The 14246-nt window shown below is 39.0% G+C and overlaps 1 protein-coding gene across 2 annotated transcripts in view; it reads left to right on the top strand.

The window, feature by feature from the left end:
- The window catches only part of ADGRB3 (adhesion G protein-coupled receptor B3), a 723536-nt gene that overhangs the window by 359965 nt on the left and 349325 nt on the right, over positions 1-14246 (top strand). For both annotated transcript variants that reach the window (XM_028097735.2, XM_088024325.1), the window contains exons 10-11: positions 7604-7672; positions 11125-11233. In XM_028097735.2, coding sequence (XP_027953536.1) covers positions 7604-7672; positions 11125-11233 — 178 coding nt within the window. The remainder of the gene's footprint in view (positions 1-7603; positions 7673-11124; positions 11234-14246) is intronic.

Genomic DNA, 14246 nt, shown 5'->3' with positions numbered 1-14246 from the left:
AGACTGGTAGCATTGAGTAAAAAATCACCCATCCAAGCTATTCAGAAACTCTACAGGTCAAACTGTCTTAAATCATGGCAGAGCAATGAGTTTAGTGTGAAAGACAGCCAGTGTTCCTGGAATGATGTTCTGATGTCATTCTCAAAATGAGTCAGAGTTTCTGTGAGACCTGTGAGGCAGGTCTCAGAACCTGCCAGGGGGCATCCTGGATTATAGTCTCCTGCCTTCCTGAACCTTGATAGTTTCTAATTGTCAATGGCTAGTTGATGTGCTGCTTGAGTAGATATTCGAGATAAAAGATTTAAGCCACAGTGTCATGACTCTGTCCTAATTAGTTATGAGTTATTTTGTCTATTCACCTGTTACCAAAAAAAATAAGTTCAAGTACTCTTTAGGGATGGTTAGTTTTTTAAAAAGTACGTTAGGACAAACCCAAGATTGTTTGTATAATAATGTTTCTCAATTTCACTTATGTATGTTTTTTGGAATAGAAGACTAAGAAGTAGAGTCACAGCCAGGTCAGAGGAAGTTGGACATATGTTATTCATGTCTTTGTCTATAATCTGGGTGTGTCCATGGTTTTGTATCTCCCACATGCATGTGTCGTTGGCCAAGTGCATAGAGGCTGAAAAAAGACATGAGATGTACCGAACTACTCCTTGAACCCTCTTTGGATTTTTACCCTTGTTAAATGCCTCGTCTATCTCCTCTAGATTAATCTCCCCAGTGGAGTGTCTTCTTTCTGAATTTATTTTATTCTATCACCTTTAAATACTGCTTCTCTTTCTACCTTCTTATCTCCCATCTCTCTTACTTATTCCTCTTCCTATCTAGTCTGTCACCGGTGCTTTGACCTTGACTTCATCCCATTCAACTCTATTCCTAGTTACCTTTTTTTTTCTCCCAAAGGCTCCAGTTTTCAACTAGAACTAATGAGTCACAAATATTTACCTTTTAAGATTCCAACTTGTAGTTAAAACAGCCCACTGGGCCTCTTCTTTTAGATATATTATAGACTCTTCATACACAAACTGAACAAAATGAAACTATCTTCTTTTGCAACACTGCTATTTCTTCTTTGGTATTTAGCGTGGCTGACTGCATCATCATTCTAAACTGCCTGAATTGGGAGCCAAAGACTGATCTTTGATGCTGTACTCTCCCTCCTGTGCAGTCTGTCACCATGTCATATTGTTTCCCTAACCAAGCTAGCATCATCTCCAGCCTCAATAAGCAAGACAGACTCCTTTCTGACCTCCTTGTTTTCCCTCTCACTCTTCTGCATTTTGTTTTCCATTCAGCAGCCAAAGGCAGATCTTTTATTTCTAATGAAATTCATGTCATAGAACTACAGCCTGGGATCAAGGCCCCACTTTTTCTGACCTCTATCCTCTACATCTTGTGTTCATAGTCTCCCTCCTCTCCCACATCCCTCCCCCTGTTTTAAGACCACACCAGCTCTACCAGCTTTCTCTCTGTTTTTTAAAACTTATCCTGGGGTGCCTGGGTGGCTCAGTCGTTAAGCGTGTGCCTTCGGCTCAAGTCATGATCCCAGGGTCCTGGATCGAGCCCCACATCAGGCTCCCTGCTCTGTGGGAAGCCTGCTTCTCCCACTCCCGCTCCCCCTGCTTGTGTTCCCTCTCTGGCTGTCTCTCTCTATCTCTGTCTAATAAACAAAATCTTTAAAAACAAAACAAAACAAAACAAAAAAACTTGTGCATACTGTCCCCTCTACCCTAGGAAGTTGTCATTTCTCTTCCTATTTTTCCTGGAACTCTCCTCCTCAGGTCTTCCCATGGCTGCCTCCTTCTTACCACTGTGTTCTATGCTCAAATGTCACCTCATTGGAAAGATGTTTCCTGCTGAACATTCAACCCAAAGCAATCTCGCATAAGCATGCACACACCCCTCCCCAACCCAGTTACTGTCTATTCCCATAAACTGTGTTATTTTTGTATCACCCCCTGAAATCATCTTATTTACTTATTTATTGCTTTCCAGTACCCATAACAGTGTAAGCTCCATGAGAGTAGGAGCCCTCATGTGCCTTGTTCACTGTGGTATTCGCAGCACTTACAACACTGCCAGGTATTTAGTAGGTGTTCAATAAATAAATAAGTAGATACGTTCATGCTTCTCAAATATTTTCCATGTCTTCCCTCCCCTTTCCATTCTCAAATCCACTGTTGTCCTTTAGGTCTTTGTAATTGTTCTTTTGAACTATTGAAATACTTACCTACCGATGTAACTTTCCCCAGGCTTCTTCCTTGCCAAAGCCCACTGTGCTTTGCTGCCTGGGTTATATTTTTATAACTTTCTTTATGCTGTTCTTTTGCTTAACAAAGCAGCATTTCTATGACCATATGCATCCTGCAAAGGGTGGGATAGTGGTAGTTGTAGGGCTGGGAGGGTTTGCTGTGTTTGCCAAAGAGTAAACTGTATTTTTGGAAGAGAAGGCCTCTTCATTGGTTGTTGCTGGATTTAAAACTGAGGACCAGGGTCAACTATCCACAGCTGCTTCCCATCCATTAATTAGGCCCTACAACTTCTCAAAAGTATGTGTCTGTGCTTAGGATGGTCCCAAGACGTCAGTATACCATTTTAAGTAAGAAAGGTTTGATTCCATATTCATTCAAGATAACCAGTCTTCTTATCTGTAAAAGTAAGTGTCATATCTCCTTCCCTGGACATAGTGAGGAACTTGCTGGCACTGATATACGGCAGAGGAAGGTGTTGATTTGGAAGGAGGTAGCAAATTAGGTGGGGGCCATTTGTTGATTTTTTTTTTTAATTCTTTCAATGCCTAGCCCATTGTCTTATATACAGAAGGCATGCAGTTAATCATTTTGAAATGTTTGAGTGTTTACATTTTCCTTGCCTTATGCTGTACACTAGGGCATAAGAGTGAAATAATCCCAACTAGATTATAAAATGGTGAAGGGAAAAGCCCTGAAATGATCATCATACAAGTACATTATAATTAAAAATGGTGATACACTTGAAAAGACTACGCAATGCAACTACAAGTCAACATGTTTGTCACCTTTTAAGTGGGTGCTATACAGTTGGATGGTTGCCTGCATTACTATCCTCTCTTTTATGTTAAGATGAAGTGCAGTTGTTCATCCTTGGGTCAATGCATGGTAGTTTTGTTGAGTTGCTCCTGCAGGGATGTAGAGATGGGGTGGAGCCAGGGATGCATACTTATTCACCCTGTATTGGGGAAAACTGACTATCAGGACAGAGAACAAGGGCCCCTTATATACCCACTTCCTTTACATCATATTTTTATGGTTGTTTATGTCTATGAACTGACAGTTCCCTTTGTCCAATGGAATTTTTTGTTCATTTTGAATGATGAAGATATTGGTAAATGGAAAATAAAAATGTTCACTGAATACAATCAGGAAAAAAAAATATGCTGACCCTGAAAACTTAGGGTGGTGGTAATGATCTGATAAGGCCCTCTTGAGGAAATTGCATATAAATGTAGACATGAAGGACAAGAAAGAGTTATTCAAGTAAAGAACAGGAAGTAGAGCAGTCAGAGAAAGGGAACAGCATTATATAGGTCCAGAGGCTAAGCAGGAAAGAGTTTGGCATGCATGAAGAAGTCTAAAGAACCTGCAATATAGAGACTGTGGGGCAGGAGAGCTTAAGGCAGATTTGGAGCAATAAGAAGGGACTAGATCATGCATGGCCTTGCAGCTATCAACTGCTCTCTAGATTGGGGAGTCAATGGCCTATCCTGTTCTGTGCATCCTTACCCTAATGACTTGTCCCTGACTCCTTGTTTAGCCTTTATGCCTTTTTATGGTCGTCCTGTGTTTCTAGTCAGGACCATCATGATTCCTTAAAGACCATCATGAATCCTTAAAACTTTCAGTTCTACATTATCAAATCTATTCCTTAGGGCTTGTCTTTGTCTCTCAGTGCCCCCCTGATGGGTTAAGAGGAGGAGAACACATTTCCCAGAGCTCAGATATCTCAAATCACTAGCTTCATCTACAGCTCTGTTCCCACAAGGACTTCAGCAAAATCTAAATGCTCAGATATGTTTCAGTATATTTATAGAAAATTTTATAGAGTACATGAGAAATTTGTCAAGCAGAAGCCAATCAGATGTAAAACAAACAATGAGTTACCACTTTCCATAAAATAGAGTGGCCTTTTAGTCTCATGTGGCCAAATCTAGGACTTGCACTATGAATGTGGCAGAAACATTTATGGCTTCTCTTTAAAACAGACATTTATTGCGCTGATTTTCATAATACTTCCTGCAAAGAATAAGTGAAGAGTCATGCCCCCCAACCTTTGTGTCCAACAAACGTTTGCACAATGTCTCTCACATAATAGGTGTCCAATAATAATAACACTGAAAACCCTTCCAGCAGAGTACATTTCTTAGGAACGAGAGTTTTCTCATGGACAGATGATAGGCCCCGAAGTTAGTGGTGAATAAGCTCTGTGCTCCACATACTGCTTGGAGAGGAAGAGGCTATAAAAGAGAGAAGGAGAGAGCACCCCAGGTTGTGAAAGTCTATGGCAGCCTTATGGGTGCAGATTCACTGTCATGTGGCCACAAATACACATCACACCACTGGTCATAAAAAAGATAACACAGAGGAAATAAAATCATAAAGCCGCCATATATTGAGCACTTACCACGTGTCAGATTCTGTGCTAAGAATTAGCTCCAAGCTTCACAATGGCTCTGGCAGGCAGCTAATATCTATCATTTCTATCTTATTGATTAGAGAAGGAAGGCAGAGGTGGGCAACATTAGCCTGGAACCACACAGCTAATGAAGGTTGGGGACGATTTTAAACCAGGTCTGCCCCGTTCAAGCTCCAAACTCAGATTTGGCCAAGGACACTTAATTTTTCAGAACAGTCTAGGCCATAGAGATCAGGGCTGATAAAAACAAAACAAAACAAAAACCTACTACTGTCAGTCGCAACTCAGGGGCTGACATAAGTGACCTGACACATAAGTCACCAAAAGAGAGATCTTGCCAGAATAAGCAGAGTTCCTGAAGAACGCCAGTGAGCAGTGCATCTGCCAGGGAAGTTGCTTCATACTTTCCTCAAAAATTCAATCAAGTGGCCTAAAATGTTATATGTCCCCTTCTCAAAAAAATGCTATTCTGTTTGATTCTACTCTTTGCTCAGTCTGATCTTTGAGCAAATGTCAAAGTGAAATGATAGAGAGATGAGAGCAGGGTCCGCTCAAAGGAATGATGCTTGAGTTTTGTTCGAGAGCCTGATGTGTAGTGGCTGTGTGACTTCATTATTTCCTTTAAGTGAGGACTCTATTAAATACATGCCAAGGACAAGGCATTTGTGTGTACTGAGGATACACTGAGGAATAAGAAAGACAGTCTCCCCGTAAGTGCCCCGCCTCCCCCTCTCTGGATTTTCAGGCTTAGCTCACTGTGCCCTGCGTGATCTCACAGCAGATCATTCCCAATCCAATCGATAGGGAGATAGGAGAACTTTATTCTGTACCAGTTTTCCACCCTGATTAATAAAGTCCGTCTCATTGCCTTGGAAGGTGATATAAAAACATTTCTTACACTCTCTGTTTGCCTAGTTGAATGTATATTTTAGTAATTTGTGTTTTTTGTATATGTCCTTTGGCACTTTAAGAAAAAAAAAAAAACTGAACTCTGAATGTATCACTTTGATCAAGGAATTGTGTGTGCTCCCCAGCCTTCATGTAAAGCGCAGGGTCACTGACCCACTATCAGTAAAATATGCTTTGTGAAGTGTTTTCTCAGAAATGGAGATGCATTTGCACAAATTGCTTCCCATTCTCTTGGTGTCTCTTGTTAGTGGTGGCGTGCATTTGTATGAAAGCTGGCAGGGGTTAGGATGCAGACTGTGGTCATGGACCTCAGCACAGCTAACTGGCATGGACAGGGATGAAATCTGCAACTTTTGCCTCATTAGCAGCATGTCCCCTACTGAGTTAAACAGCCATAGGCAATTGGAGAACTCTGAAGGTTAATTCTTTCTGCCCATAGGTAGAGTTACAGCTCAATGGACTAAGCTCTTAAAATGTTATCACTCCAACCAGAAAATTTTAAGTGGAAAAAAATGGCTGGCAGTACAAAAAATTTAAATGAATTGAAAACAGGTCTCAAACAGACTTGCAGTATTTTCAAGAGTCGCAAAAAATATTCTGTAACTTTTACAGAGGTTATGACTTGAAACATGTTCCAACCATGTGATTACCAGGAACTATTAAAATAAATAGCACAAATAGGGCAATTAAATATAGATACTCACAGCTTCAAAGCACAAGAGAAGAGGAAGTGAAGCAGCTTTGTTTTTCTTCTAAAAACATGCAGGTGACTTTATTTGGAATTTGAATAAAGACCTTCTTTGAAAAGCTGGCTAGGGAGGAAGGCTGATGAGGCTAAAAATTGCGATTATTTCCCCCTCGAGGGGGTCTTGTCCTGAGCTGATATATCCGTCTGAGGCAGTGCTCCTGCTAAATTACATACAAACCAAGCAGAAGAGATGGGCTCTGAGGACACAATGGAGGGACCGCTGTCCATGTAGCTTAAGATAAATGTCATCGCTTCACTTTGCACTTCTTAGGTCGCCTGTAACCCCAAGTCACTGTTCGTTTTCAACAGGCACTCTGGTCTTCTTCTCCTGGCTCCTGTGTTTTGAAGACACAGTGTAGTGTGGGAGGACAAGAAGGTCTCTCTGGTCAAGATCCCTCATGTGTGACATGGGTACTAATGCAGATGAACTGACCTGAGTCTCTGCCTATGTATGCGTGCCCAAACCTGCCTGTCTGCGCGGAAAGGGAAAACCGAAGACTCACGGGGGGTGCTACTAGGCTAAAGTCAAGCCAATAGGTCTTCAGCAGTTAGGCCACATGGGTGATGATGAGGATTTGGGCCTTGAATAGGAACATGCTACTGTGTTTATTCATTCTTCCATTTTGGCTTGCTGGCAAAAGGCAGAATAAAGAATAATTATTTGAAATAGCTAGGATTTATTGAGCACTTAACCATGTGCTCTATGCCAGGTACTCAGAAAATTCCATGTCATCTTTGCAAGAGGTAGTTGTAAAAATTAAAAACAGCCGGGAAGCGCAGACCCAGGATCCAGCTGAGGAGGCCTGTCACAGGCCTCAGCCTTACCCGCAGTCTGTTTCTTCACTACAATGTTCTTCAGAACAGCAATATAACTAGCTATCATGGTTCACAATCACTGGATAACTTGTACTTAGACATACACAAAGGATTTTCACTACTGAAGGAAGACAACTTATTTGTGAGGAATAATTTGGTGATAGCATGACAGAATACAATACAGAGACTTCAATGGAAGATAAAATCGTAAGTAAACATAAGTATTTTCCCTATTCTGATGTCTTCTGAGGTGTATATGTGAAGTTATAGAGAAATCCCAGAAGTATGGTGCTGAGAAAGGATCCTCAAAGATCTTCTAGAATAATATGTTAGGATCATAAAGCAATATGGCAAAGTGTTTATACTCTTACCACACAATCGGTTCAAATGGATGTTTTTGAAAAGTATATTCCCTCATGTAACATTAAATCTTTTATCCGATTTAATTTGCAGAACTTCTTTCAAATAGTTAGCAACCTTCTAGATGAAGAAAACAAGGAAAAATGGGAGGATGCCCAACAGGTAAGGCTGGAGCCATTTCAAAACTTAAAATGAAATCGGCTAAGGAAAGCTTAAAAAATATGTGAAGAGGGGCGCCTGGGTGGCTCAGTTGGTTGAGCGACTGCCTTCGGCTCGGGTCGTGATCCTGGAGTCCCGGGATCGAGTCCCACATCGGGCTCCCTGCTCGGCGGGGAGTCTGCTTCTCCCTCTGACCCTCTTCCCTCTCATGCTATCTCTTTCATTCTCTCTCAAATAAATAAATAAATAAAATCTTTAAAAAAAAAAAGTGAAGAAATTAATGGCTTGCTATCCCAAGAACATAAAAGGAGACTTCTAAAAGTCATCCTAGATTACATTATACTAATTTTAGAGAAAATAAGTGATCTTTTTTATCCTAACAATCAATGGACTGAATGATATTATAAATGTGGGAAAACCTGAACTGGTTTAAGTAATTCCTAACTTTGAGGTATCAATACATAGTAACTATATGCCTTACCAACCAGTTTCTTTCCTGCCTACAGACTATGGGAGAAACAGCAAATCTAAAAACATATATTACAAACCGAACTGTGGGGTAATAACAAGTAAAATCATTTGCATTTACTACAACACTATGTATAATCTGGATCAGATATGCAGATGTGCATTTGGATTCAAAGCCAAGAGTTGTAAGAGTTCTCATAAGAAAATTTGAATTCTGCTTTTTTTTTCTCTTTCTGCTATGCATGATCAGTGTAGCAAGTGGCCTTACTGGTTTAATTATTGTTGTAAAATACCTTTCACTGCCATTTGTGCTGTCCTGACATATGTATGGGTAATAACACTTTTTTTTTCCCCCAAATTACAGAAAAAGTGGATGAGAGGTTAGGAAAGGGAGAATAAGCATGTTTTTAAAAATCCTGTGGACATTTAATTTAACTGTGTATTAAAATTCTTTAAGCTTTCTGCTTGACCCTTGCTAATTCCGAGAAAACAATGCAATCTTGAAAATAATATTTTCTGAGGTTCAAGTGAACCATCTATCCCTTTCTCTTCTTATAATCATGTTCTCGGTCTTCAGGAGCAAAGCATGCCCTTTTAATCCTGTTATGATAGGGGCTCTAAAAATAGTCCAGTGTGGGTCTAACTCATTATCAGGTACAAATTCTGTGCTTCTGGCCATAGCAAGAAAAAAGATCAGTCCTCAGTGTAAGACCCTGAATCTATCTTTTTCTGCTAGCTTGAATTATGTATTTGTCCTTGGCTTTCTTCTAGAGGAGAGCCTCATTCACTCACTGGAAGGAAATGGTTTCTTTCCCTAGAATACAGCTGCAGAGGCTAAGCACATCTTTCCAGAATGCAGGAGACTATTAATTATGGACATATTTAGAGCAAATGTATAATACCCTGTTTTAAAAGAAGACTGCAGTTCATCAGATGACATTATTTATTGTGAGGTCCCAACTTGAACGAACAGTGAGTGGTGTACAACTTCTCGTCAATGGAAAATCCTGAATCCCTAACCCATCTATCTACTTGTGATTTTGAGTTAGCTATATTCTTATCTTTTAAATATTTTTTAGTAGTGACAATCCTTAATGCCTCTTTAAAGATAACTACTGGACTAGAAATAAATAAAGATGACTACTTGAAGTTAAAAAACAACAACTATTTTGTAGCTTTTACTAAAAGGTATTGTTATAAAAGCAGCTACATGGTAAATGAGTCTCCATGTTTGTGGCACAAAGGGTGAACTCCATTTGCCGCACATAGTCATCTTAAATTCACCTGGTAATGGGGTGATCACTTGTTAGTTAACTGGCTTTATCCAAAAGAAAAAAAATTAAGCTTTTTCTATCTTCATGAAGGGAGTTTTGCAACTTGGAGCAAGTGCCTGCTGAAAGTTAACACTCCTCCCCTCCCATAGAAACTGAGAGATAGAGGTCCTGTCTTCCTTGTTATCACCTCTATCTCTCTCTATCTGAAAGACATCCCTGTGTCTTCCCTTTAGCTTTTCAAAAAGATTTACGTACATTTCAAAGAGACAGAGAAAGAACTTAACAATTATTATTTTTCAAACGTAAATGCTTTAAGAACAAAGGATGAAGGCTGCAGGCTGGGAGAGGAAGTCTCTCATTTTCAGCAGGGAGAATTAAGCCTCTTATTTTTAATTTGTATTTACCCTTACACAACACGTACTCATATACACCTACACAAAAATTGTAGAAAAAATACCGTAGTAGCAGAAAGCTTGGAACTGATGGAAATTTCATGCAGATTTTTGGAATGATAATGATGATGAACTCTCAGAATTCATATTTAATGATTGGAAACTAGGTAAGAAATAACACTTCTTCCCGGATTTTCCCCAAATTAAAAAAATGTACAAATACCCATGCTGCACATTTCTAAGTGTAATAGTCAATTGTTCATGCCTTCAAATATATGTATCTATATGATGCATCCTCAGTGTCTGAATTTTAGCGGGGCACAGCCAAAATCTCCTGTAAACTTTACACACCACACATGCTATTCGTCCTGCCCAATATGTCTCCCTCTTACTCCCATCCCCTTCCAGCTCTGTCTGTATACTTCTGCTAATCAGACTGTCTCTTCCCCTCCTGCGCCAGCCTTTGTAAAGACAAAACCACTACAATTATAATCCACTTAATTTTTTCATGGCTTCAAGGGGTGATCGTGCTGAATGGCTAAAAAAAATGAACCCAACTTCAAGATGTTCTGCTCTACTGTGGTTATCTAATGCAGGCTGGCTGTATAAGCATTATGGGTGACACAGAGTACATTCATATGACCTTCTAAATAACCTTCACTTCCCACACACTATGCCTGAATCAGGTTGTCTTTAAGCGAGGACTCCTCAGTGTGCAGCGTGTGAGGTGGCGTGGTGTTGGGTTTGCTATGTATGTGTACCTGTGAAGCACCCACACTAAAACTGTTGTCATGATCCTGAAATTATTATGAGCATTATTATTCATTCAGTAGCTGTTACAGTTGTAGAAGTAAATGTTTCTCCCAAGGTACAAAAGTTACTTTGCAGTGAACTTAATAGTTTGTAAATATCTTCATGATGGCAGTAAGAATTTTTTTTCTTTCAGTGGCCATCATATAGATGCTAAGTAAAAAATGTGAAAAGTCCCCAAATGTCAGTGTTTGTTCTATGTTATATATAAGTGGGGAAAGGATCCCATCAAAAGTAAAGACGGGTAATTTCTAAGTATACAATCTGTTAGATATTTTTAGTTTCCTTAGATTTATGGAGGATTAATCACTGCATCATATCACCTTCAAAGTTCTTGCCCTGTGACACCTGGTATCATTCTCAACTAGTGTTTCAAAAATACAACGGCTGCCAATTGCAGAAATTTCTTCAAATAAATCAGAGCTAATCTGTGACCTCATTATGTAGTTTTTGTTGATGTATTCCATGATATAGACTTTTTATTCCTTCTAATCTTTGCATCTTTTTGTAGATTTATCCTGGCTCAATAGAGTTAATGCAGGTGATTGAAGATTTTATACACATTGTTGGAATGGGGATGATGGACTTTCAGAATTCATACTTAATGACTGGAAATGTAGGTAAGAAATAGGATTTTTTCCCCAAATCTTACTGAAATTTAAAAAAAAATTGCAAGTATCTGCGCCATATATTTTAAGTATAATATCCATTGCTCATATCTTCAGGTATATGTAAGTAATGTATTATGGATACTTAGTGTCTGATTTTTAGATAGGCCGATCACATATACATTATACACACACACACACACACACACACACACACACACACACGTATGGATTCCTGGAGTGTTTATCAAATATCGTCTATGTTTGCACATGCACATGTAGAGGAGAATATGTACTGCTTTTTCCATTTACCAAATGTTCATTGGTATCTGACCTAATGTTGAAAATATATAATATATATTCTTGTGTGTTTTTTAAAAAAATGAGTCTTCATAATCTTCCATACATTGTTCATGAGGATGCCAAGTTACTTTATGTTGTTGTTAGGTGTCCCAGGGATGAGCTGAATCAGCACGGGTTGTATAGGTTTCAGGATACCTGTAAGGGTCATGGTGCTTTCTTGCTGCCAACAGCAGTTTTCCTGAGTGACTGCCAGGCACAGTGGATCTCTCCCGTCCTTCTATAGTGGATTGTGTATTGCCAGAGCGCATCAATAATAATTAATAATTGTCTCTAATAGGGAGGAGTTACACAGAGAAGCAAAACCTATGCATACTTTTACAGTGTCACTGAGCCAACAACACTAATGTTAACCAAATGGCAGATTACTCTTTGTAGTAAAAGACATGGCAAGAGCAAAGAAATAGTCTTTTAAATAATATATGCATTGAGTTGATATAGGTTTACAGTTTTTTCATTTCTTTAAAAGTTTCCTCTCATAATCTTGCTGTGATTCAGATTTTCTGTCATTTGTCATGCTTTAGTAGTCTTCACCTAAGTCTTCACCTAAAGACCACTGTAGGTAATAATGTGTTTAAATAAACATAGCTTGCCTCAGATTCTTATTCATGGCATGTTTAAACTTTAGTTTCTGGATCAGGAAGATACCTAACTTGGTGGAGTGATTAACTAGGGGAGTTCAACTAGTACAGAACACATAAACATATAATATATAATATAATATTATATATATGTGTGTGTATATATATATATATATATATTTGTATGTATGATTAAGGCTTTTGCTGGTTCACTTTACACTTGGTGTCTTCAGAAGATATTTTAGTCCTATAGGGACTCATGTGATCCTAAGATATCTTCCATCAGGATGACCTCAAATTGTAATGGATAATAACTAATTGCTGGTAATATTCTTTAGTTGAGGAAGACCTATGCAATGCAGTCCTCAAATGGGGACATTTCCATGCCAATATACCATCTTAATGCAGCATAAGGCCTTTCAGTTAGGTTTATGTTTTAATCCACCTTCTGAGTCAGTTTGAGGGCCCAGACTTTCCCTCTGAGTGGGTGTTTAGCAGCTTGTGCTGGTTCAGGAATGGAGTGAACTGTCCCTTGCTCTAAGCATTGAGTGGTGAGAAGAAATGGAGACCAAAAATAGTATCTTTGTTGAAGAATGAATTCAGAAATCAGAGAAAATCCAAATTAAATGTGCATTCCAGAAATGGCTAGGCAAAGAGAGGAAAGATCAACTCTGTAGGAAAAGCGATAGTATATTGGGCTATGAGTTATCTGGCACAGGGAAGGAAGAACCTAGGGAGATTCTGGGGATGCTGGTCATTGAAGCTGGAACCACTCTCTGAAGGACTTGATGACTTCTGTGGTGAGGAGGACCCACGAAGGCTGCTGTGCCAGATGAGTCCATTCACAAAGTAATTTCCAAGAAAAACTAAGGGGGAAACACACAAAGGTATTGTTTCTTTAATTCTTTTTTGTAAATGTTAACATCTAATTCTAAAAGTCATTGCTAAGTAAAAGTATCAGAGTGAGGGGCACCAGAGTGGTGCAGTCGGTTGAGCATCTGACTCCTGGTTTCTGCTCAGGTCGTGATCTCAGGATTGTGAGATTGAGCCCCACATCTGGCTCCATGTTCAGTGCAGAGTCTGCTTAAGGCTCTCTCTACCTCTCCCTCTGCCCCTCTCCCCTCCCCTGCATGCACTCTCTCAAATAAATAAATAATAAAAAAATTCTTAAAAAAAGTATCAGATTGATACCTGGCATTTGTTCAGTTTGGAAAAAACTATAAAAAAAGGAATGCCAATCTCAGAGTCTAGTAAGCTTAAATTTAGACTTAAGTACATGGTTTGAATAACAGTATATGAAATCCTCTATAGTCTAGTATAATTTACTATGAAAATTCCATAAATTATGAACATTTATTACTCTTTACCTTTCTTTTGACTTGCCAAAATTATGTATTTGAAAACTTTGTGTATTTTTTGCATTAAGATTCTGTTTTCAAGGTTAGCCTACTTCCTTTATCATTGCTAAACTTTAAGAAGTGTATTAAATATAGTAACTCAAAGCAATTTAGTACTGCAGATAAAGCCAACATTGTTCTATACTATCTTCAATCTTGTGTAAGGACAGTGTGATTTGATCACTTCTGATCACTTATGTATAACTAATTGTGGTTTTTAAAAATGTTATATTCTGTGAATAAATATCCCAAACATTATTATACAGCCTAAAAGAGATCTTTTTTATTGTTGATTTCCTTCCAATACTAGCCCAGAGACTGACTTATTATAGTTCAATGACTAGAAGAAGGTTATTCTCAATAATATTTTGGACTTTTCCAAAGTGTATCCATATATTTGTTAGGTTCTCCAGAGAAACAGAACCAATAAGACATAAGTAGATATATAGGAAGAGATTTATTTTGGGGATATTGGCTCACACAATTATGGAGGCTGACAAGACCCACCATCTGCTGTCTGCAAGCTGGAGGCCAGGAAAGCTGATAATGTAGTTCCAGTCCAAACCTGAGGGTCCTAGAACCAGGAGCACCAATGTCTGAGGGCAGGAGATGGATGTACCAGCTCAGAAGGAGAACAGATCCACCCTTTGCCTCTGTGTTCTATTCAGCTCTCAGGAGATGCCCACC

Source organism: Eumetopias jubatus, unplaced genomic scaffold (assembly GCF_037043125.1).
Source record: "Eumetopias jubatus isolate StellerSeaLion01/CBP00866 unplaced genomic scaffold, mEumJub1_p1.0 scaffold_6, whole genome shotgun sequence".
Taxonomy (NCBI): Eukaryota; Metazoa; Chordata; class Mammalia; order Carnivora; family Otariidae; genus Eumetopias; species Eumetopias jubatus.
This window is presented reverse-complemented; position numbering and strand designations above follow the sequence as displayed.